We start from the raw sequence: 26,049 nt of genomic DNA, 5'->3' as shown, positions 1-26,049 counted from the left end.
GTTCTGCCAAAATGGACGACTACGCATTTATCCGCGTTGAAGTCCATCTGCCACTTCTCCGCCCAGTCCTGCATCCTATTTATGTCCTGCTGCAACTTTTGACATCCTTCCAGACCATCCACAACACCACCGACCTTCGTGTCATCAGCGAACTTACTTACCCATCCCTCCACTTCCTCATCCAGGTCATTTATGAAAATGACAAACAGCAAGGGTCCTAGAACAGATCCCTGGGACACTCCACTGGTGACTGACCTCCATTCAGAAAAAGACCCATCCACAACCACTCTCTGCCTTCTGCAGGCAAGCCAGTTCTGGATCCACAAGGCCAAAGGCCCTTGGATCCCATGCCCTCTCACCTTCTCAAGAAGTCTTGCATGGGGGACCTTATCAAACGCCTTGCTGAAGTCCATGTACACCACGTCCACGGCACTTCCTTCGTCAATGTGTTCAGTCACATTATCGAAGAACTCAACTAGGCTCGTAAGGCACGACCTGCCCTTGACAAATCCATGCTGACTATTCCTGATCATGTCAAACCTCTCCAAATGCTCGTAAATCTTGTCCCTTAGAAGCCTCTCCATCAGCTTACCAACCACTGAGGTCAGACTCACCGGTCGGTAATTTCCCGGGCTATCTCTGTTCCCTTTCTTGAAAATAGGGACTACATCCGCAATCCTCCAATCTTCCGGAACCTCTCCCGTCTCCATTGACGACACAAAGATCATCGCCAGGGACTCTGCAATCACTTCCCTCGCTTCCCACAGTATCCTGGGGTACATCCCATCTGGTCCCGGCGACTTATCTATCTTGATAGAATTCAAAAGTTCTAACACATCCTCCACCTTAATATCCACAAACTCAATCTTTTCCATCTGCTGCAAATCCGTAGCAGAATCTCCCAGATCAGCTTCCACCGTGAATACTGAGGCAAAGTACTCATTAAGCACCTTTGCCATTTCTTCTGGTTCCACACAGACCTTTCCCCCTTCACCTTTTATAGGTCCTATCCCTTCTCTTCTCATCCTTTTACCTTTCACATATTTATAGAAGGCCTTCGGATTCTCCTTAATCTTACCCGCCAAGGTCTTCTCATGACCCCTTCTGGCTCTCCTAATTTCCCTTTTAAGCTCCTTTCTACAGTCCTTATACTCCTTAAGATCCTTAACCTCTCCTAGTTCCCTGAACCTTTTGTACACTTTCCCTTTCCTCCTGACTAGGTTCAACACAGCCTTCGTGCACCACGGTTCCCGCGACCTACCAAAACCCCCTTGTCTCATTGGAACGTTGTCATGCATGGCTCCAGACAAACATTCCTTGAATATCCGCCACCTTCCTTCGGTACTTTTCCCTAAGAACGCCTCCTTCCAGTTTATTTGTCCAAGTAACTTCCTGACTTCTTCGTATCTCCCCTTACTCCAGACAAACACCTTCCTAGCCTGCCTGATCCTATCTCGTTCCAATGCAATTGTGAAGGAGATAGAATTATGGTCACCGTTCCCAAGATGCTCTCCTACCGAGAGATCCATCACCTGCCCTGGTTCATTCGCCAGTACCAGGTCAAGTACAGCCTCTCCCCTCGTAGGCTTATCCACATACTGTGTCAGGAAACCTTCCTGAACACACCTAACAAACTCCTCCCCATCCAAACCCCTTACCCTAGGGATATTCCAGTCGATGTTTGGGAAATTGAAGTCTCCCATCACGACAACTCTGTTATTAATACATCTCTCCAGAATCTGTTTCCCTATCTGCACTTCAACTTCCCTGTCACTATTGGGCGGCCTATAGAATACACCCAGCAAAGCTTTCGACCCTTTGCTGTTCGTAACTTCCACCCACAGAGACTCTGTAGATAGTCCCTCCACGGCATCCTCTTTGCAGCCATGACACTGTCCCTGATCAACAGTGCCACTCCACCACTTCTTCTGCCACCCTCCCTGTCCTTCCTGAAGCATCTGAAACCTGGCACCTGAAGTACCCAGTCCTGTCCCTGAGACATCCAAGTCTCCGTAATGGCCACCACATCACAATCCCAAGCAGCAATCCATGCCCTAAGCTCATCTACCTTATTCACTACACTCCTTGCATTAAAATATATACACTTCAGCCCCTCAGTCTGGGCATTTCCCTTCTCCACCCCCTGTCTAACCTCCCTCTCATTCTGCCTGCGGTCCTCCCCTACCTGGGAGCTAACCTCCTCCGTCCCAGTTTCCCCATCACAATTCCCTCCCCCCTTCCTTTCTAGTTTAAAGTCCCCCCGGTAGCCTTAGCCAGTCTTCCTGCCAAGATATTAGATCTAGGGTATATGTTCATAGCTCTTTGAAAGTGGAGCCACAGGTGGACAGAGTGGTAAAGAAGGCATTCGGTTTGATTTCATTGGTCAGAACATTGAATACAGGAGTTGGGATGTCTTGTTGAAGTTGTACAAGACATTGGTAAGACCACACTTAGAATGCTGTGTGCCATTCTGGTCACCCTATTATAGAAAGGATATTATTAAACTAGAAAGAGTGCAGAAAAGATTTACTAGGATGCTACTGGGACTTGATGGTTTGAGCTATAAGGAGAGATTGGATAGACTGGGACTTTTTTCTTTGGAGTGTTGGAAGTTGAGGGATGATCTTATCAGGGTCTATAAATTAATGAAGGGCACAGATCAGCTAGACAGTCAATATCTTTTCCCAAAGATAGGGGAATCTAAAACTAGAGGGCATAGGTTTAAAGTGAGAAGGGAGAGATACAAAACTGTCCAGAGGGGCAATTTTTTCACACAGAGGGTGGTGAGTGTCTGGAACAAGCTGCCAGAGGCAGTAATAGAGGCGGGTACAATTTTGTCTTTTCAAAAGGCATTTAAATAGTTACATGGATAAGTTGGGTACAGAAGGATATGGACCAAATGCAGGCAATTGGGTTCAGCTTAGGGATTTGAAAAAAGGGCGCCATAGACAAGTTGGGCCAAAGGGCCTGTTTTCATGCTGTAAACCTCTGACTCTATGACTCTTAAGTGCTGAATTGATGGGAAAACTGTTCTAGATCACAACTGTTTTTTCAGTGCAGCTTCTCACTTGAATCTTCACACTCTGTGCACTGCAGAGGTCACAATCGTAAAAACCCAGTGGGGGCGGGATCTATTCGCACCAGAGTCTGACAGCTCTGGAACTCTGCACATGTGCAGTTGCCCCAATCTGTCAGTCTCCCCATTTGCTGGCCAGCCCGGGACCCTCACAGTGCTGCCGCTCCAGCCCCCTGCCACAGTGTGATCATGGCCCCCACAACAATTCCTGAGCCAGCCCTGACCCCCCTGCCACAGAGCGCCCCGATGTTCAGCCCCTGCCCCCCCCCCTCCCAGCAGTGGCGATCCCCCTCACCCCTGGCAGACTCCCCCCTACTGACTGTCCCAGGGTCAGACCACCACCCCCTGGGCAGACCACCTCCCCCAACCCTCCCTAATCGCTGGCCTCCCTTCAGCCCAGACCGATCCCAATTGCGGGTCACGATGGGAGAATCAGGCCCATTGTCTGCTATTATTATACCTGGTCAACATAATTTCACCAAAGTCTCAGACTTTGAACTGTTTCACATCATCCTTTTCCTCTTGATTAATTACAGCCAGGATATTTCTCTTATCTGTCATCCTGTGTAAAACAAGGGCTGGAATTCTCCAGCTGTTCATGCCCCGCCATCACTGCAAGAATTTGGTGGTCAGCCAAATCTCCGTTCACTGGAGCTGGACCAGAGAATCCCGCTGGTGTAAATAGCTGAAGATTTCTAGTCAAAGCATCTCTGTGTCCAGGCACAAACACATTGTGACTGCTCCTCCAAATCTAAGTACATTATTTCTCTTCCTTTTTTAACTTGTGATCCTTTTCTTCTGTTTCTCTTTCCTGTCATCCAGTTGTACCACCTTTATTGCTTCCTCCCAGTTGGGTATTTTTGCTCCCTCTTGGTCCTCTATCAGCACTCCCCATCCCCTGGCCATCATTCCTCAACACAAACCATGAATATTTTGTTGTCCTCTACTCTCTTGATATTGACCCAGGCTTCAGTCTTTCTTTAATAATCCTACAGTTCACTGTGGAGTCAAGGTACTTGCCACTGCCTCTTTAAAAACAGAAAGCCAATTGCCTTATCCTTCTCTCTCACCAATCTTCTTGCATAACCTGGCTGCTGAGAGCAAATCTACCAACTTCATTCACACCCACTCATATCAACACAAGAGGAAAATCATTGGGGAGAATACATGAGCTCCCATAAACTTGCAAAACAGGCTGGAAAACTGACTCCCCTTGAGCCTGCTCTGCCATTCAATAAGATGATGGCTGACCTAATTCCGGCTTCAACCCCACTGTGCGTCTTCTCATTGAAACCTTCAACTCCCTTGGTGACCAGAAATCTATCTAATCTATCGCTCACTCACCAAATACTAGCACCTAGCACTCTGCCAGTGGATAAATTAACAATACTACTCTCGGCATTTCACTCCACAATATTCATTCACTTGCAAATAAGGTTCATAGCCCTCTGTAATCTTACAATGATAATTGCAGTGTCATTCTGGCTTTGATTGAACTTGGCTCCTGGGCAATTTTAGCCCAGTTATTCTCCAACTACATGGGTTTAAGGGAATATTAATATTTGCTGATAATATAAAGTGGGGTAATAGAGGTAATTAGAGCTAAGGAATATTCAGAATCATGAATGCAGTTCAGTGTAGATAAATGTGAAATACAATATCATGGAATTGAAAGAAATTGAGCTTTGACAATGGGGCATCTGGACTTGAAATGTCAACTCTCTCTCTTTACAGATGCCACCAGACCTGTTGAGATTTTCCAACATTTTCTCTTTTGGTTTCATGGAATTGAAAATATCTTAGGCTATGAAATTGTCAATGAACTGGAAAAACGGAGATCTAGAGATTTAGGTCCCTTTTACAGGAATCTTAAATTGATACAGGACTCAGAATTGAAAAGAAATATTCTTTGTATGTGGGCATTTACATTGGCAAGACTACTATTTATTAAATACAATTTCTATTTGAGCTGATCGTATAAAATGAAAACTTGGGAGACAAGTGGATATCTGCCATCAAACCCCATTCCCTTTCTTTAGCTTCCCTGCCACTGGTGTTTGCAAGGGGAGAAATAACTCCACTGTTCATCATTGCGACAATCAAACAAAAAATCATCAGTATTGGTAATCTCAACACTCACAGCAAACTCCAATGATAAAAGCCATGGCAAGGTTATTTCCCCTTCTGACTTTGTCCTGAACATCCATGAAAGAGATGAGATATTCCTGCAGTTACTAGGTGTGAATGGAGAATACTTAACAGTATCACCCTGTCCGTGACTGAACTAACATTTGCTTTGGAACAGATATTAGCTGTTTGAAAAAATTGCTTTGAAGGAGATTGTGGTTGGACTCCACTGTTTCTTTGTCTCCCCAAGCAGGTATTGAAGAAAATGTTCACGTGGAAAAATAATACCAGATATCTTTCTTGATCTGAGCAAAGCATTGTTCCCTTTATGTTAGTGCCCTGAATGCAAAAACGACTGGTTGTCTTTACTGTATTTACTACATTACCTTGGTTACGATCCAAGCTTTCAGTCTGGTCCTTACTTATGTGATTCAATCATGAAGCATCAGACAGAAGCTATAAACTGCAGTGCCAGGTTGTTTAAGATTCCGTAAAAGGGGCATTCAGAATATCCACCATTTCATCTTTTAAAGTCAGGATCCTGAAAATGGTAATAAATATTTATTCAAGAATATAGATCCTCAGTGGCCTGTTAAATCTTATGCTTGTAATTTACCACTCTACTGCTTTTAAGACCCCCGTTGAACAAGCAATTGGCAGTTAGTTTCTCAAAAATCCTCATGTTGAAAAAGATGTCAGACTTTATATGGAATTTCGATAACTATTTATAAGTGAGGCCTTGGCTCATCTTTCTGTGAAATGTGCTGATGACAGCAGTATATCTAAACAAGTCTAAACATGTCGATGAAAATATAAGATACCTTTTGGAGATATGGAACAAATTTTTTTTCCACACAAATCAATGTTATATGACTGTGATTCAGTCAAAAATAACTGAATTATTGAAGCAGTAATAATTGGACATTTATCTAATCAAAAGTGATATATAGTTGTCTAATTGATGCATATATAAGCAATAGTCATTTCATGCATTAAGATAGGTAAATGGTAACACTTAAAACATTTGAAAACCTATTCTTGCTCAGGATGCTTTCACATCTCTGAGACACCATCCTGGTCTGTATATTCTTGTTCTCTCTCTTCAGGTAGCTTGCCCTAAGAGAGCCTTGATGGACTTCATGTTCATCTTGCTGTAGAGAAATAGATCTTCTTCATTGGTGATATATTCATCTGGTTTAGAAGGTTCTTTAAAAACGCTATTCTTTGTCTCCCTCAATCTCATTTACCATTGATCTTTCCCATCAGCATCAGACTTTCTTAATCATGATTTCTTACAAAAGTGCCCAGGAAATTCCAACTGTGTCTTCCTGATCTTGATCCCCAGAATTCTCTTGGTCTCTGATTTTGCCAGGAATTCCTTATGTTTAAGGTAACGTGTCCAAGATACATTCAATATTGGCCTGAAAAGCTACAAACCTGCGGCCTCAATTCTTCTCTGCATTACCTCGTTGATCATCCAAAACTCACCTCTCTGATCATAATCTTTTTCAACTTTTGAAATGCTTCTTTGGCCATTCCACTCTTTATCTTATTTCTTGGTTGCACTTTCTGCCCAATGTTAAGATACTTCCTAGGTAAGAAAATCTGTCTGCCTGTTTGATCCTTTCATTCTTCAACATGATCTTACACTCTGATAAAAAATTCTCTTTGTACACAGCGAGACATTTTGTTTCCTTACAATTTCTGTTCAACTCTTTCTTCTTCTTCATCCTCTACTCTATCCAAAACCTTTCTTATTAGTTGGCAATAAAATTGTGCTGTTGGCATATCTTACATTATTGAGATTATAGCCTCTAACTAATAATCCAGTGAGGTCTTCAGTCTCTCAAAGAATATTTTCACTATACATATTGAATAAATGTGGAGAAAAAACACATTCCTGTCTGATCCCTTTTATCCTTCGTAAAATTGTTTTGATCATTCTCGCATCAGTTCTTTTATATAGTGCGTACGATCCATTACAGCTGACAGTTGTTATATTTACAAGTTATATTACAACAACCATCAACACCATATTTAAATCTTAAAATATTAATAATATTACATTATGTCAAGTTATGATAATTGGTGAAATTAGCTAAGCCATGATTTTAATTTGCAACTGCTGCTCCAGGCACTTGGGTATCACATTAGATTTTGAGGTTCTTGAAATGAGAGATTCCTCTCTAAGAAGTATTTGAATCACCTGATCATCAGCCCATTTGCAATTCCACATTGTGGAGGCAGTGCTATTTGAAGCACTGAGATTTGGGCAGGTATGTCATCATGTCCTGTTATACCAGTCTATCTGATTGTTGAGGAGTGGTGTAACACTTGTGGAAAATATAATGGTTGGAATTGAATTCACTTCAATGAAGAAACGGTGGTCACAAGTGCACAGAATGCAACTTCAGAAAAACACTGCAAATGGATTACACTCAGTCTTGAAATAAACCGCAGAATAATAATTGCACAAATATGTCATGTGGAATTTGTTTGAATTGTGTTTGTACATTACAGTATAGGAACTCAATCCTGACACATAGATAACTCTGCGTCTTTTAAACAATTAGAGAATGGTTGGTGGTGGCAAGCTGCCAAATGAGAAATATTGGGCTTTTTGTTCTAAATAGAATAATCCAACAGTGCCAAAAATCCTCTTAGATTTATATAATTATGGTGTATGTTGCACCTCAGCAGTTTTCATAACATGTTTCTAGCATAAATTATGAATGTATTATAACAATATACTTCAGCAAGTTTAAAGTAAGAAAAGTCTTTAGTCATAAATACTTTCATAAACTAATAATTTAATGTGTATTACCTTCAACTCGTCTTTAGTAGCACCATTGTTGCAGCGTTTCACATCTCAATACTCTTTTTGCTACTATAATGCTGGAAAAATCTATTTATGCCCATTTCCCTCTTTGCCCCTTCCAGCCTGTTTTGCAAGTTTATGAGAGCTCATGTATCCTCCCCAGTGATTCTCCTCACCATTTTCTAAAAGGATTTAAAGGCTTTTGTTTGCCTTAAAATATTGTCAATCAATTAAATATTTTCAGGACTCTTCGGTCCTATGTTTTTATTCACCCTGCATGCTCACTTGAATAATCTTAAAATAAAAAGGTTTTCCATTTGTCCTGAAATGAGGATTTATTCAGTCTAACTATCACAGTTGCTTTGTTGAGGTTTTTCCTTATTTCTTTGAAGTTGGTCTTTTTAAAATTAAACACATGAATATTGTTTGCAGCCATTGTTTCTTCCAGGTCATGTCAAGTTTAATCATGTCTGCTGACCATGGGTGGAATCTTCTGCTCTCGCTGGCAGTGAGCTTGGAGACAGGAAGGCCACATAGTTACACGAGATGATGGCATACTGGAACCCCACCTCTTTCCAAGCTCTTGTGGAATGAAGTTCTGGGCAGGAAGCCCTTTAGTTGCCCTTCAGACTCCTGATGCATTTATAACTCTGTTTCTATTAAACAATTAGAGAATGATTGATAGTGGCAAGCTATTAACACCCATTGAACTCCTGAAGTGGGCAGTGAATAATCCTGCCAGTGGGCTTGTCACTGTGCAGCATCCATGACAGCAAAAACCATGCCTGCTTGTTCCCTTTAGGGAAGTGGGGAGGGGGGTCAAAGGCACTCTGTGCCCGATCAAGAGACTGCACATCAGGAAGGACATACCCACTGAGAGACACCTTCCTGCTCTTTCTGCTGATTGCCAGCACCTCCCCCCGCCCATCCCTCCAATTATTTAACAGTGGCCTGGGTTTTTCTACAATGATGAGATGCAGGTAGGTCCTTTTCCTGTAGCAGCCACAACCTCTCCAGTGGCCTCCAGCTTTTGATAGGTGAGACTTCCACCCCTGGCATCTTGATTCCAGAGGAAGGCTCGCCTTAGTACTGCCTATTGGCTGGTGGTTTGGTGAGCCTTATTGAAAAGAGGCAGCGCAAGTCTCTTGCCCGTTTGCTCGCTGACAGGCAAGACCCAACACCTCAACAAGATTCTGCTGTATTATATGTGGATACCTAGTTGTCACTCTGAGGGTTAATAATTGGTCATTGCTGTGCCTGTTTACTGGACCAAAAATGATGAATTTCAGCTTCTGTTCTTCATGGGCATGTGGAAAAAGATCTGCAGTGCTTTTGACTTTGAATTTTCAGGTGTATGGGACAGTCGTCCAAAATGGCGTGTGCGAATGAATCACATGGTGATACAGTACTGAGGAAGGCTACATGGCCCATTGTGCCCATATCTGCTCTTTAAGAACACTATCCAATTAGTCCCGCTCCCTTGCCCTTTACCCAAAATGCTGCAATTTATTTCATCTTTAAGTATTTTTCCAACCTCTGTTATTGAATCAGCATCGATCCAATTTTCAGGCAGTGCATTGCAGATCTCAACAGTCCTCTACATTGAAAAAGCTCCTCTTTTCACCTCTGGTTCTTTTACCAATGATCTTCAATTCCAGCTCCACAGAATTCTGTTTATCCTCTGACAGCTGAGATCTGCTCCTGCCACTCCTTACTTCCTCCTCTCGCAGCAGTTACTTGAGGACTTCTGCCAGCAATGTAAGTGTCCTGAATTTTGAAATCGAGAAGGAGATTCAGGAAGTTGCAAATCTTACTGAAATGAGACCTAAATTTGGGCTGGTCGCAGACCTTTTGGTTGTGGAATGAAATGCTTGCGCAGCACCATTCTTTGTTTGAAAAACGCACCCACACATTTCTGCCTTTTATTATGCTTGCTTGGGATTCCTCGGGGTTGGAGGGAACACTGGGGCTTGCCCAGAAACGTCTGGGAGGCCAGCCATCAGGAGATGGTAGGTTTGGGAGGGCAGTGATACGGGATCACAGGGCTGGCCAGTGATTGGGTGGCGATGCAGGGCTACTGCGCATGTGCCGATCTTGGTGCTGACAGATCAGCGCATGTGCAGTGGCTCGCTCAGCAGTCTGCTGCTGGCCTCTTGGTAGGAATAGGCCCCGCCCCTGATTTCCAGAGTGAATCCCACTAGAACACTCTGAGTACTACAGAGTGTGGGAGATTCATTCTGAAAATCACACTAAAAAATCTCCTGTTACTCCTGTTTTCACGTGAATTCAGCACTTAGAATTCTTTTGGGAGAATCCCCATTTTCTCTCCAAATATAAAATATGCTAATGATGTTGATTTGAGTTAACTTAGTTTTCATTTATACTTTATTATGATGGCATCATTTTAATTGTCTCTATTATTTTCCAATAATAATTTACAGAACATAATGGTGTTGAGAACTGTAGCAGCTGTGAAGGAAGTTTTTGATTATGTAGATAGGGCAATGCTTCAATTCATTATGCAGCAAATAACTACTCCAGCGAAAAAAATGTGCAACGTGTTTATTATTTATTTAGCAATGAAATGTAATTGCAAATCCGCAGGTTAGGTAGAACGCTGCTTAGATTAACATGTTTTTAAGGGCTACATCAAGGAATGAATGCTCAAGAGCAGAGCAGTACTGCGTGGAGCACAGTAATCCCTCAGGGCCTAGGTTTGAGCTTTACTGCTCCATATTCTGTGAACTGATGTCTTGGTTTTTTTTCTCAAGCATTATTTGCTTACTCTGCATTTTATCAGATCCCAGAATAGAAACACCAGAGGTCGTTTGTGCCACCACTGTTTGGCTGCTAATCCAGCAGAACTGAATGCTTCCACCTCTGCATCATCTCTACCATTGACCATGGGGTTCAGAGAGGTTCTGTAACAGGGGGTGTGATTCACTCTGCCGGTTTACTGGCCAAGCAATGAAGTTGATAATTATTCTTATTATTTAATGTTTCTTGTGCTGAATAATGTGATCATAATATAACATTCATTGCAGTGGATCAAGCTTTGCTGTAAGTGCCCCAATTGGAGGCATTAGCCTGATCGGATATCTCAGTGCTTGCTACCACTCCTGTGGGTGGTGAAACCTTGTCCTCAGGCCACGCTGATGAAGGAGGCAGACCCACGATCTGTACTTTGGTCCATCACCAACTGATTGGAACATAGGAAGCTGAATGCTTGCAGGCGCAAGGCTTCTTTATGGTCACATCAGTGCTTATTCCGAACACAGGACTCAAGTCCTTCCCAGGCAGTGGAAGGAAGGATGTCTTGTCTGTGTGCATGTGCTGCATGATCAGTTAGACTACAGTAGCGGGCGATAAAAGGTCTTGCCAAAATCTAGATTTTTATTTATTTATTAATCACAAGTAGGCTTACATGAACACTGCAATGAAGTTTCTCTGAAAATCCCTAGTTGCCACACTCCGGCACCTGTTTGGGTACACTGAGGGAGAATTTAGCATGGCTAATGCACCTAACCTGCACATCTTTGGACTGTGGGAGGAAATCAGAGCACCCAGAGGAAATCCATATAGACACAGAGAGAATGTGTAAACTCCACACAGACAGCAGCCCAAGCCAGGAATCAAACCTGGGTCCCTGGAGCTGTGAAGCAGCAGTATATACCACTGTGCCACCCTAGATGGAAAGAGTCACTTGCTGCTCTGGGCATGTTTGTGCCGAACCAGATTGTTGGATTTTAATGATGATTTCAGTTGTGGTTTTGAGTTTGGCTCCTTTACTCTGAACTAAAGGACATCACTTCTGGAAGGAAGGTAATGTAAAACTTTAAAGGAATAACTAACCCACTATTTAGGTTATAAAGTCTTTCATGTTCCCAGACAAGAACAACTATAGTTATAATTGCAGCAGGCTGGATAAGATCTTCATGATGTAAACCAAAGCTCCACTTTGTGCATTCTACCATCAACACTAGTCACACATAATAAAAATAGAAAATTCTGGGAAAACTCAGTAGGTCTGGCAACATTTGTGGAGAGAGAAGTAGAAGTGATGTTTCTTCAGAGCTCTTCACTGTTCTCATGCGATTTGTGGCTTCCTCATCCACACTGTACTATCAATGCAGCGCTTTTAATTCTATAGCCTACCTGTCTGACATATCAGTGTCCATTTTTAAATAAAGGCAGTTCCAGAAGCTTCCATCAGACTCAGTCTATGTTTAAAGTTATGCATCAGACATGTCTTTTACTGGGTATGACAACAGGAATTAGTCACACGAAATCTCAAAGCTTTTCCAGTTTCTATTATACACTAGAGGAGGGAGAAAAATAGGCTTGCTGGAGAATTTTCCTCTGTGAATACCAGCACAATAAATGGTTGTTAGTCTGGCAGCCAGTATTTCCAGCTGTGATTCGCACAAGATTTATTCTTATAATAAGCTTTATTACAACGGTGTTCCATTTATATTGAATGATAAGATGACACGCAAATAATACAACCTGGTTTCTCGCTTTGACACTTGAGAATGTGCTCCAACCAAAGAGAACAGCACAGTTCATTCCCAAATCCTGGAGTGATCAAGCTCTTCTCATGGTTGAGTGCCTCCCAAGCTCAAGAATGCTCAGTCTTAAAAAGGACGCAAGTTTTATTCTGTTATGAATGACAGGCTTTCTCAGACTGATATGTCTTGAATAGTCTCTCTTAATTCAAGGTAAATTCAAGATCACGGATGATAGAAAGATTGCTGGACAACAATAGTGCAGATCGTGATGAAGATTATCAGAGAATACAGCAGGATATTGATAGGGTGGAAAATTGGGCAGAGAAATGGTAGATGGAATTTAGTCTGGACAAATGCTAGGTGATACACTTTGGTAGATCCAATTTAGATGGGAGTTATAAAATAAATAGAGTCAGAGGTTTATAGCATGGAAACAGGCCTTTTAGCCTAACTCATCCATGATACCACTTTTTTTAACCACTAAGCTAACCCCAATTGCCCATGTTGGGCCCATATCCCTTTATAACCATTTTATCCATGTAACTGTCTAAATGCTTTTTAAATGATAAAATTGTACCTATTTCTACTACTACCTCTGGCAGCTTGTTCTAGGCACTCAACACTGTCTGTGTGAAAAAATTGTCCTTCTGGACACTTTTGTATCTCTCCCCTCTCATCTTAAACCTCTAGTTTTATACTCTCCTAACTTTGGGAAAAGATGTTGACTATCCAGCTGATCTATGCCCCTCATTATTTTATGGTCCTCTATAAGATTACCCTGAAGTCTCCTATGCTGCAGGGAAAAAAGTCCCAGTCTATCCAATCTCTCCTTATAACTCAAACCATCAAGTCCTGGTAGCATACTAGTAAATTTTTTCTGCACTCTTTCTATTTTAATAATATCCTTTCTATAATAGGGTGACCAGAACTGTACACACTATTTTAAGTGTGGCCTTACCAATGTCTTGTACAACTTCAACAAGATATCCCAACTCCTGTATTCAATGTCCACGTTCAAGGAGCAATGAATCTGTACCCCTAGATCTCCTTTATCTATAACTCTCCACAACACCCTGCCATTAACTGAGTAAGTCCTGCCCTGGTTTGATCTACCAAAATGCAGCATCTTGCATTTATCTAAATTAAACTCCATCTGCCATTTGTCAGCCCACTGGCCCAATTGACTAAGATCCCATTGCAATCCAAGATAACTTTTTTTGCTATCCACTAAAAATAATTTTACTTATTAGTCACAAGTAGGCTTACATTACCACTACAATGAAACTACTGTGAATATCTCCTGGTCACCATACTTCGGCACCTATTCAGGTACATTGAGGGAGAATGTAGCATGGCCAATGCACCTAACCTGCACATCTTCAAATTTACTAACCATCCCTCCTAAATTCTCATCCAAATCATTAATATAAATGACAAGTAACTGTGGGCCCAGCAGTGATCCCTGAGGCACACCGCTAGTCACAGACCTCCAGTTGGAAAAACAATCCTCCACAAAACTCTTCTGTCATCAAACCAATTTCGTATCCATGGAACCATCAGGAGCATAGACACACAGAAGATCTGGGAGTACAGGTCCATAAATCCTTAAAAGGGGCAGCACATGTGGAAAAGGTGGTGAAGAAAGTATATGGCATGCCTAACTTCATTGGACAGAACATTGAGTAGTAAAATTAGCAAATTATGTTACAGTTGTATAAAATGGGATGAAGGAGTATAATATCAAGGCTAGGACTCTTAGCAGTGTAGAGGATCAGAAGGACTTTGGGGTCCGGGTCCATAGGACTCTTAAATCGGCCTTGCAGGTGGAGGATGTGGTCAAGAAGGCATATGGTGTACTAGCCTTCATTAATTGAAGGACTGAGTTTAGGAGTCGGGAGATAATGCTGCAACTTTATAAGACCCTTGTCAAACTCCGCTTGGAGTACTGTGTGCAGTTCTGGTCGCCTCACTACAAGAAGAATGTGGAAGCTATTGAAAGGGTGCAGAGGAGATTTACAAGGATGTTGCCTGGCTTGGGTGGCATGCCTTATGAGGATAGGTTGAGAGAGCTAGGTCTTTTCTCCCTGGAGAGACCAAGGATGAGAGGTGACCTGATAGAGATTTATAAGATGTTGAGAGGAATAGATAGGGTGAATTCTCAGAGGCTATTTCCCCAGGCTGAAATGGTCGATATGAGAGGACACAGGTTTAAAGTGCTGGGGAGTAGGTAGAGAGGAGATGTCAGGGGTAAGTTTTTCACTCAGAGGGTGATGAGTGAGTGGAATCGGCTGCCGTCGGTGGTGGTGGAGGCAAACTCGCTGGGGTCTTTTAAGAGATTTCTGGTTGAGTACATGGGATTTAATGGGATTGAGGGTTATAGATAGACCTGGTAATAGGGAGATGATCGGCACAACTTGTTGGCTGAAGGGCCTGTTCGTGCTGTAGTGTTCTATGTTCTATGTTAAAATGTTGATCACATCACATTTGGAATACTGTGTCCAATTCTGCTCACCACGTTACCAGTAGGACGTGAAGGCTTTGGAGAGAGTACAAAAAATATTTACCAGAATGTTGTCTGGTATGAAGGGTATTATCTATGAGGAGAGATTGAATAAACTGGGATTGTTCTCCCTGGAAAGACGAAGGCTGAGGTGACCTGATAGAAGTTTGAGGGACATAGATAAGGCGAACAGTGGAAGCTTTTTCCCAGGACAGAAATGCTGATTACAAGGGGCACAAGTTCAAAATAAGGTGGGAAAGATTCAGTAGAGATGTGCAGGGGAAGTTTTTTACATTGAGGGTGCTGGGGGCCTGGAATGCACTGCCAAGTGAGCTTGTTGAGGCAGATACGTTAGTGACATTTAAGATTTATCTGGATAGACACATGAACAGGCAGGGAATAGAGCGTTACAAGCAGTTGGTCTAGATAGGGCAACATGATAGGCGCAGGCTTGGTAGGCCGAAGGGCCTGTTCCTGTGCTGTACTGTTCTTTGTTCTTTGTAAAATGGAGCAGTGGAGAGGACCATGTAACTACCTACCAGATCTTCCCGGTATTCAGCCCAGGAGACCTGGCTATCATAGAGACAGAATGAGACTGAAATTTATTCAAAGTCAAGTGCCAGATTTAACATCTGAACACAAAGGGAGAGGCAGCTGTTCTTTCTGGTTGCAGTCTTATTGACTTAGATGCTGGGCAAAGTGAGGGAGTGAATTCCAGAGAGAGAGAGAGACAGGGAAACAGCAGCTGCTATGAACAGCAAAGGAAAGGTTGCCCTCTGTTCACCACCAAATCTGATGCTGGTGGGATCTTGTTCTCTGGTTGAAGAGGTGGCACCAGTGGAGATTTAGGAACACTGAAAAATTCAACCTGGCATGGCCAGGAGAAGGAGTTGCCAAAGTGGACCTTGCTGGAAATCAGTTCAGGGGTTCTCAGCAGAGTGACAGAAATAATTTTCGATGTACAGAAAGTTGTAACTAAGCCAAACAGGGACAGCGAGTCTTTTGGAAGCTGAGGATAACTTTGGACTGGCTCATGTAAAACTACAATTCTGTGGAGAGTGCAGTGTAACACTTAAACACAACATAGGGTTTTCGGTCTGTATTGAAGTCAAGGGAAATAACTTTCCTGTAATTAAGTGTATTAGTTGCCAATTAAGCAATGTTTAGCTGATGTTTATTTTATTTTGTTTATTACAATAAAAGTCTTAAAACATGAAATCTAATGATGTAATCATTGGGAATTTAAATCTTAAAGTTATTACTCTCTATGGAGATCATAATTCTTGTACTATAATACAACCTTGCTCTGTGCCCCTATCTTATGTAGGTTATAAATTTAGCTGAACCTTCATTTTTAGGTATTTACCCAGCTTCCAATCTTTTTTGCTTTCTCTTTAAGTTACAGGTTTTGCTTATAATAACAGTAAATGTGTTGGCCAAATGTTTATCATTTGCTATGCTTACTGTACTTTGAAAAGCATTTTCCTTTCCCTTATGTTTCCAAACTTGCAGTTGTTCAAATATGGAGAAAAAAATTATGATTTCCTTTCCTCTCTCATTTTCTCCAACACTGAAAATGTTGAAAAGGAAGGAGTGTTTAGATAACCTGGCTACGATTTCTTAATTGTTCTAACAATTTTCAATCTAATCCATTTGTATTGCAACAAAGCTTAACAATTGCATTACATGTTCACATATAAATGATGCCTTCTATAGATTTTTGAATGTTACTTTCTGCAATCTTGATTTGAAAGTGAACCACTGTATTATTGAATGCCAGTTGTTAAGTTCTGTTTTTCCCCACATGATTCCCTGGCTTCTGAGTAAATCTGCTATTCAACGTCCTGACATGGCTCTTTCCAATCTGTGAAATTATCTTGCTGGCTATTAAGAGCTCTAGTTATTTAACTTAACTGACTAAGGTCCAACTTTTTAATTAGAAACATTTTCTGTAATAGCTATTGCTCAATTCCAAGCTTGATTTAGTTGCATCCTTCTAAAGGATTCATTGTTTACAACCCTTAGGACAAACTGCCTGCAGTTCCAGAGCAGAGCAGTGAATTTTACAGTAGCCTGCCGGTTGGTTTTCAGGCAGCAGGAAGCTTATAAATTTCTCAGGATTGCCTACCCATTGTCTTCCCTCTTCCTGACCTGTCCACAGTTTTACTGAAAGCAGTTGGAAGTGGTTAAGGCCTCAGGCCCCAAAAATGAAGCCTTTAAGTGGCCAATTATTGGTTATTTAAGGGCCAACTTTTATTGGTCTCAACTTTTCAGCCACTGGGCAGTGTCGAGGGGATAAACCCAGTAAATCACTCTGCTTGGGCCTCAGGTGGGAACAATGGGGGCACCTCCAATTCTTGACCCCTTCTGAGATAAGGTGCAGTCTCCCCAGAATCTTTGAATCCCTGATGGTTCTTGCCCGGACTCCACTCCCCACCACCCCTCCCATTCCTACTGTGAGACCCTCACACTTCCCTCCGTCCTGGGCTCTGAGACTGAGGCCTGAATTTTCAGAATGGATGGAGCCTGGCTGAAAAGTTGATGGGGAGCACATGCTAACTTCCCACTGACTCCAGCAGACATAATGCTGTTTCACACTCTGATGAGCATTGATTGGCATAAGGAATTCCAGTCCACACCATGAGGAAGTGCCACCTTAAAGAGCTGTCAGCCAATCAGGTTGACCAGCAGCTCTCCAGTAATGGCTAGAAGAAGTACTGCAAACAGTTGCCTGGAATAAGCCCTAGGAACCAGAGGAGAGGTAAGTGGCAGGGTAGGAAAGGCCTAGGGTCCTTGTGAGGTGGTGATTGGGGTTCCAGTGGAGAGCTCGGGGGATGAGAGAGATCTGGAGGTCATTGGATATTAAGAAGGTGGCTTCTGATGGAGGCATTCCCCCTTCCTTCCCACCTGAGAGCAACCTCTGCTCATTTTCAAGTCTGCCCTCCTGATCTATCATCTGACTCCCTCCAGCCTAAATTTGAGGCTGGGTGGGAAAAAGCTCTTACGTGGCCATTAACTGGCCACTTAATGGGGGCAAGGGGTGGGGGGGCGTGACCCATCCAAGGCCCTGTCCACCCTAGTGTAAACTTGCAACCAAGTCGGGGCAGGTGGGATCCTGGAAAGAACCCCATCCATGCAAATTCACGCTCCTCCTCCCACCTCAGCATCTGGGAAGTATAAAAATTCTGGCCTTAGAATCTGGAGACTGCTTGCAGCTCCAGTCCTGGCCACTGTTCCTGAGGTATCACTGAGACCTCAGAACTGCTGGCCAATCATATTGGCTAGCATCTCTCTGAGGCAGGCCTTCCTCCCAAGCAAGGGGCATAAATACCATCTGTAGCCACTCTTCAAAGAGCTGTGGGGCAACCGGAGTCGACTGGGCTACATTACTGTAAAATTCTGCTCTTGGTCTCACTGTGAGAGATGTTAGGACCAAAGAATGGACTCCAGTAGGTTCCCATAATGCTGTGAAAATTCATTATGTAAAGGCTTGCATATTAAGTTTTTTTGTCATCAGCCCAATTTTCTCCCCGTTTCCTTAAGTTATTCATGATGTATATTTCCTTAATGTGCTTTATTATTTCTAGAGTCAAATATTCTAATCCATTTTTATTGAAAATGTACATATAAATATGAATTTAAAACATATAGCAATCTTACAGGTTCAATCACAGTGACATCATATATTACTATCTAAAACAATGTTCTTGTTGATGGACTGAGCTGCATAGAATTGGGGATACTGCCATCTTGGAATAGATGGCACTGATTGGAGCATAGTTTCTGTGTGCACTGAATATGTTCAGATATAAGTATTTCTTTTGGTTAGTGATGCACTTAGTATGACCTCTACCATCTGGGCTACTTATAGATCCAATTAATAGTATTCCTGATGAATAAAGAGGCCCCTCCCTTTGTTTGGCTGTAAGGGTTCACACATAAAATCACTTTAGACAGTTTAAATTTCTAATGAGTGACATCTTGTTGTGAATTTCTAATGAGTGAGAACCTACAGCACAAAATGGCTGCTTAACTGACAATCGCAGTGCGAGAAACAGGAGGATCCAATCATCGTGGGGAAAAGGAAGAGATTATAATTACCCACCCAAAGCAATGTGAATGTATTTCCTTTCAAAAGGTACATGGCCTGCTTTATATCCCTGTCCAGTTCTGTTGTTTATTTCCACTTTCAGAATTTATAGTTTTTCCTCTTAAAATCTTGTTGCGTAACTGACCCCTGGGTGTTATAAATTCATTCTGTTTTTGTTACAGTTGTTGGTTCCAATTGTATGTTAACATTGCACAGCTAATCTTGATTTCCTACCGTGCTACCATTTTTTTGTTAAAATAACTTCAGTTGATTGCTAACTTGCTATAAAATTATCATAAAAATGATGTTTTGTTTGACGGATTTAAAAACAAAAAAGAGAAAAAAGCCTTCAATGCTGCAGAACAAAATTCTTTCGAGGTTGGGTTGGTGCAGGGCAAAGGGAATTTTAACATGTAAATAAATACTTTGTCTTGTACCCAATTTTAGCACTCATAACCTTCATAAAACAAACCTTTAATTACCTTGTCTTTGACTTTCAATTGTATTTGTTATTGCTGCATAATCACATTCATATGCCTTCTTTTGTGAAAATTAATCTATTGTTAAAGCTATTACTGTTATACTGTGGTACTGTAGATAATAATAGGAAGAAAATTAACTCTTATGGAATAATAGATTCCTAGAATCCCTACAGTACAGAAGAAGGCAATTTAGCATGGCCTTTCCACCTAATCCACATATCATTGGACTGTGGGAGGAAACCAGAGCACCCGGAGGAAACCCATATAGACAGGGGGAGAACTTGCGGACTCCACACACAGTTACCCAAGCTGGAAATCAAACCTGGGTCCCTGGAAGTGTGAGGCAGCAGTGCTAACCACTGTGCCACCCTAAAGAACATTAGTGAACCAGATGGGTTTTTCCAACAATGGAAAAGCCCCCTTGTAGGCCTTGTGCACATTTGGCTCTTGATAGGACACTGCAGTTCATTGTTAATGCAAGCCCTGACACAATCTTCTCTGGACATGATGTTAACAGCTCACTGTAGCTTCTTCACCCCTTCCCCAAAAAAGATTATTGAAATTTATTTTGGTCCATTTAAAAATGCTTAAAAGACAAACAAAACTTGTGTGTTTCTTTGCTTTCACTTATTTTCCTAACTGTTACTCTTTTTAATTTAAAGGAACTTGGGAAAATCAGGACTGCGAGTATCTTGCTTAGGACTTGGTAAGTGTTGATATTTAACATGATTTTGGATTAGAACATTGTTGAGGCATTTTGTAAGGCAGCACTGTTGGTGCAGAACTTGGCTCAAGTTAAGTATGAGTCAGAGAATCTGATTAAAGTATTTTCTTCAACCTACGGACTGGCCTCATGAAGTTCAGCACCAGCAATAGAAGCTCCCAAAATTACTCCTTTATGTATGTCTTCTTCTTAAACAGTTCACAAGGTAAATCTGAAAAATATAAAGTATGTTGCTGTTACATGATTGTCTTTGTGAAGTGATTTTTGGATACATGTTGATTTGAAAAGTGATAACAGAATATCAGTAATGGGTCTGGAGCTCAGAGTGCCAAAAGACAAACGATTTGAAGAGTGACGTCCAATATCTGATATGAATCTTGAATTTTATATGGCTGCAGTAGAGTAGTACAGTCCAATATGTTAGCCACCCGCCACATGTAGCTAATTGGAAATTTAGATGTACCCGACTAATGGTTAATTAGCAAGTAAAAATTAAGTAAAACTGTCATCAGCCAGGGGACAGGATGGCACAGTGGTTAGTGGAGCTGTCTCACAGTGCCAGGACCTTGGTTTGATTCCAGCTTTGGGTGACTGTGTGGAGTTTGTACATTCTCACCGTGTCTGTGTGGGTTCCTTCCGGGTGCTACTCCCACAGTCCAAAGATGTGCAAGTTAGGTTGATTGGTCATGCTAAATTGCCCATTAGTGTCCAAAGATGTGTAGGTTAGGGGGATTAGCAGGGTAAATACATGTGGTTATGGAGATAAGGCCTGGGTGGGAGGATCTGTCAGAGTCAGTGCAGAGTTGATGGACTGAATGGTCTCGATGTGACGCCAATAATCTTTCAGTCTGAGATCTACATTTAGGCTTTTTGTTTGTTGATAAAATGGTAGGTGGAAAAGTAGACTGTGTGTTTGATATTATGTGTGCATTACTTTCTTGGGTAGCAGAAATGCAATAAGCAATAATGTGGTATGTAACCTGGGTGAATTTTGGCACCATGGTATTATGGTTCAGGTCAGAAACTCAAGTGTTTTATGGAGCCTGCCTGGATCATATGTTTTGCCTCTTAAATTTGGCTAAGATAAACATGAAATTTTCACTTCAGGTATGATTCAAATGACCCACTAGGGAGCTTTTATCAAACAAAGTTTATTTAAGAATATAGTTAACATGTATGGTAAGAAAATTAGCAAGAACTCTTATCAATTACAAACAAAAAACAAAACAACCACTATAATGTATAATGCATGCTTATCCTAGCCAAATTCAAGAGGCAAAACTTATGATCCAGGTGGGCTTCATGAAACACTTTAGAGTTTCTGACCTGAACCATAACACCATGGTGCCAAAGTTCACCCAGATTACATACTACATTAGCAGACATTCAATAAGCAATACCCCAAAAAGTAATGCACACATAATATCAAACACACAGTCTACTTTTCCACCTGCCACTTTACCAACAAACACTAGTAATATAGTACATGAAGGGGAGCAGTCTTTGTGGTTAGCTTGATAAATGAAAATTAAAGAATCAAACAGCAGAAGAAAGCAAAGTAATATTAAGCATCTTCAATGGCCATGGCAAAGGGCAAGCAATCCAACCTTGTTCTGGATGAAAGATGTGGGTAAATCTGGTGCATCACATTGTGCATGTCAACATTCATTGATGAAGCCTAAGTACCGCACATTAAAAATTGACGCTGCTGGATAAAAACCTGAAAGTTGCAATAAAATGTTGATTCCAAAAAGTTAATGGTGAAATTCCAAACTTTGGTGAAAGGGACAGGCTGTACATAGAGTAACATACAGAATGGCTGCAGATGCTTGTTGTGTAAATATTCACCCAAGACATTTCTATGGATATCAGTGCGTATGGTTGAAATGGTACATCAAAGCTGCTTCTGTGAAAAATCAATAGTTTCTGCTGGATCATTCTGCTTTAAGAGATATAATATAGTGTGAAACCAGCCTTTAAAAATACAGTAGTGATTTTGGCAGAATAAGATTCTGAAATGCTGGTTTCACAGTGATATCTGTAATATAACTGAAGTTATTGTTAAACACTTCTGCATATCCTTTAAGAATATATAGCAGCGGGACAGGATTTTCACCTTTACAGTCTGAACATTTTTCTGTTTGAATGGATCATGCAGGAGACCCATGAAATCAAATTAGTTCAATGGAAATCTATTTAATAATTTTATTTAGCAAATCTTTTACTGAATTACTTTTAAGAGTATACGAGTTGTAACAACAATTAAAATGCCCATTTAATGTTGGTTAACATTACTTTAGAGTAGCCTTTTGAGCTTCCACTTCTACTTTGACTGTAATTAAGAGGCTCTTTGCTAGTGTACTTTCCATAAACACTACCAACTCTCCAGTGCTTCCCCTAAGTTACCATTCTTCACGATTGACTTCAATCAATTTGTTATCTTGCAGCATAACCAATGAGTCCAAACATGTCCTCAAACAATGTCCATACACATCCAGTGATTCCAACATAGGCTACTGGATTAGTGATTCTGTGCATCTACCAAGCATGCAGTTTGGCATGGAGGATCACACTATAGATGTTCCAGACTTTTCTGGTCAGCTATTTACTTTCTGAAGCAGCTAGATCAGTGAGGAAGCTGAATGTATTGTTTACAATAATGGTCTAGGTTTTATAGTAATAATGGTGTTTCTGTTGGTGTTTAGGATCATTACTCCTCTAATATTGACAGCAGACCATGTGAAAATAGATAATGTGGAAATCCAGACATTGCTGTCAGTAATTCTGTACTTCTCCATTATGTTGATTTCCTATCTATTAGAAATAATTGAAGTGATGAGAGCTTTCTATTTTGCATTGTAATATCACATGAAACCTCTGGTCCCATGTGAGACAATGGGCAGCAAGACTCAGCTACTTGTCCCAGTCCATCACAATCTCCACTCCAGCCTAGGTGGTGTTGCACTCTTGATGATCCTCAAATATTCTTCTCTTGGTCTTCTTTGGCCGACCCAGTCTTCTTCTGTCATCTGGTAGTGCGCGTTCCACTGCCCCCTGGCAAACCTTGCATCCGAGAGGTGAAATATGTGTCTTGCTAGCCTCCATCTTGTGTCATAATGTTCCCATAGACAATCTGACTAGTTCTCTACAGAACTTCTTCATTGGCAATCCTGCCTCTCCCTGTAATGCCCAGGATCTTATGTAAGCAGCACAAGTGAAAGACTTTCAATTTATGTGATGTTTTAGCTATTCTTTTTCATGTCTCGCTAATATAGATTGCAGTGGGTGTTATTGTAAATATGTAGAATTACTGCTTCATGGTATTGGATGCTTAGACCATATTGAGCCGCAGCAAGACCAATGCTTCTTTGCCAATTCTTGTGGACATTGATCACCCTCTTGGAAACATTTCTTCCAAGATGGGGAAATGGTTGACATCATTGATGTTCTATTCCCCAGTAGTGGTGGAAAGGCTTTGTTGTCATCCCGTAACTTTTGTGTTGATCTTCTTGCAACTGATGCATGGACCAACCTTGGCACAGCTACTCTTAAGACTGGTGATCATGACCTGGGAGAGCATGCATTTCTTCTGCTACCAAGGTGTTCTTGTCTGGGAAATTTTCAAGCCCATCAGTTGGTGGTGTGGCTATGGGATGCCAAAGTCTGTATCTGCCATTGCCTCCCTCATAATGAAATCGGTGATCAAGAGGAAAAAGAGTGGGGAGAGTATTTGACCTTGGTGTACTCCTGTGCTGATATTGAAGGAGCACACAGTGCCCATGCCTCTGGATTGCGATGTACCAGAGTGACTGCTGATGGATGCAATCAGAAGCATCCTTGAAATCAGTGGCATTAATCCTAAGCTATGGCGGTACAGTGGCCCGGTGGTTAGTACTGCTGCCTCACAGCACCAGGGACCCAGGTTCAATTCTGGCCTTGGGTCACTGTCTGTGTGGAGTTTGCACATTCTCCCCATGTCTGCATGAGTATCCCCTGGGTGCTCTGTCTTCCTCCCACAGTCCAAAGGCATGCGGGTTAGGTGGACTATGCTAAATTTCCCTTGAGTGACAGGGGGATTAACAGGGTAAATAGTTGAAGTTACGGGTAGAGTCTGGATGGGACTGTTTTTGGTGCAAGCTCGATGGGCTGAATGGCCTCCCAGATCCACTTGCAATATTATCTACCACCCTGAAAACCCACCTGCTCATCTTGAAGAGTACTCTCTACTCCTTTCAATCTGAGGAACACCATGCTAAAGGATGAATAGCAGTGAGGGTGTGAAAGTCCTGTACTTTGGGTAGGGAGGAACACCAGACCCATGCGTTGCCCTCATATTTAATAGATGCTCAAGCACTAGTTGGGTAGAAGCCAGTAAATCATTGCATCATCACCTCCACAGGACAGGTTTATGTGCTAACAGAGGCAGACACAGAGGAGGAAGAAGATGTAGTCTGTCATGAATTGCAGTATACGAGTCCCAGCTATGATGTCAAGTTATTGATCGGTGACCTCAAAGTTGAGTTCAGTGGCTACCAGTGAGGACTGAACAGTATGATTGGGCATCATGGGTCAGCAAGCATGCTCAACTGAAACAGGAGTGTCTGTTAGCCTTCAGCAACAGCAATGGGGTCAGTATTGGGAATACCTTCTTCAAATACAATGCCATTCACGAAAGAAGACACGGAGGCCTCCAGATGGTAACACTCTAAACAGCAGATGAAGAATGTCCCATGTCCAGATATGTGGAGATGCTGATGGAGATCATGCATTTCTTCTGCTACCAAGGTGTTCTTGTCTGGGAAATTTTCAAGCCCATCAGTTGGTGGTGTGGCTATGGGATGCCAAAGTCTGTACCTGCCATTGCCTCCCTCGTGATGAAATCGGTGATCAAGAGGAAAAAGAGTGGGGAGAGTATTTGACCTTGGTGTACTCCTGTGCTGATATTGAAGGAGCACGCAGTGCCCATGCCTCTGGCACATCACAATCCAGAGTGACTGCTGATGGATGCAATCAGAAGCATCCTTGAAATCAGTGACATTAATCCTAAGCTATGGCGGCACAGTGGCCCGGTGGTTAGCACTGCTGCCTCACAGCACCAGGGACCCAGGTTCAATTCTGGCCTTGGGTCAAACACCTTGTGTTTGGCAAGGTCTACCTGAAGCTGAAGAAGACAACTGTAAAGTCATACTTATAAAAAATTATATAATGGCACAGAATTGCAGGTGTGGTAATGTACATCTTGGAAGTCCTGACACACTGATGTGGGAATTACCCAAGAAGTTTGAATTTCAAGTAGACAATTCACTTGCATCTGGAACCCTTCAAAAAATTCTCCAACTCCTGAGTTAGAATCGGAGACTTTGGATACTTCTGACTCTCTTATCTGAATAGTTACTTAGGAAATGGATAGGATATTTCCCTATACCCTCACCCACCCACCTGCCTGTTTGAGACATTTAAGCTTTCCCTATTTTCTGGAAGACGACAGCTAGTGCCATAAAAAGGGGTGGCTTCTCCGATGATTCACTGCACTGTGTGATTGTGGAAGGATCTTCCATCAGAAGATGGGCCCAAAAAATAGTAGGAAAGTAAGTAGACAACATTGCCCAACCTGGTTTGGAAATGGGGATTCGTCCCAGCTTGGAAGTTCTGGACCGGTGAACCATTTGTTAGTAGATATCAGAACATAAGAGTCACTTTCTTAGTAAATTTAAGAAAAAATCC

At 41.9% G+C, this 26,049-nt stretch overlaps 1 protein-coding gene across 3 annotated transcripts in view; it reads left to right on the top strand.

Annotated features, from left to right (window-relative positions):
- The window catches only part of kcnab1a (potassium voltage-gated channel subfamily A regulatory beta subunit 1a), a 328,558-nt gene that overhangs the window by 199,328 nt on the left and 103,181 nt on the right, over positions 1-26,049 (top strand). For all 3 annotated transcript variants that reach the window (XM_080185593.1, XM_080185594.1, XM_080185592.1), the window contains one exon: positions 20,264-20,307. In XM_080185593.1, coding sequence (XP_080041719.1) covers positions 20,264-20,307 — 44 coding nt within the window. The remainder of the gene's footprint in view (positions 1-20,263; positions 20,308-26,049) is intronic.

The sequence above is a fragment of the Carcharhinus amblyrhynchos genome, chromosome 3 (assembly GCF_965287045.1).
Source record: "Carcharhinus amblyrhynchos chromosome 3, sCarAmb.v2.hapA, whole genome shotgun sequence".
NCBI classification, from domain to species: domain Eukaryota; kingdom Metazoa; phylum Chordata; class Chondrichthyes; order Carcharhiniformes; family Carcharhinidae; genus Carcharhinus; species Carcharhinus amblyrhynchos.
The sequence above is the reverse complement of the archived record's forward strand: the minus strand, read 5'-3'. Positions and strand labels throughout refer to the sequence as shown.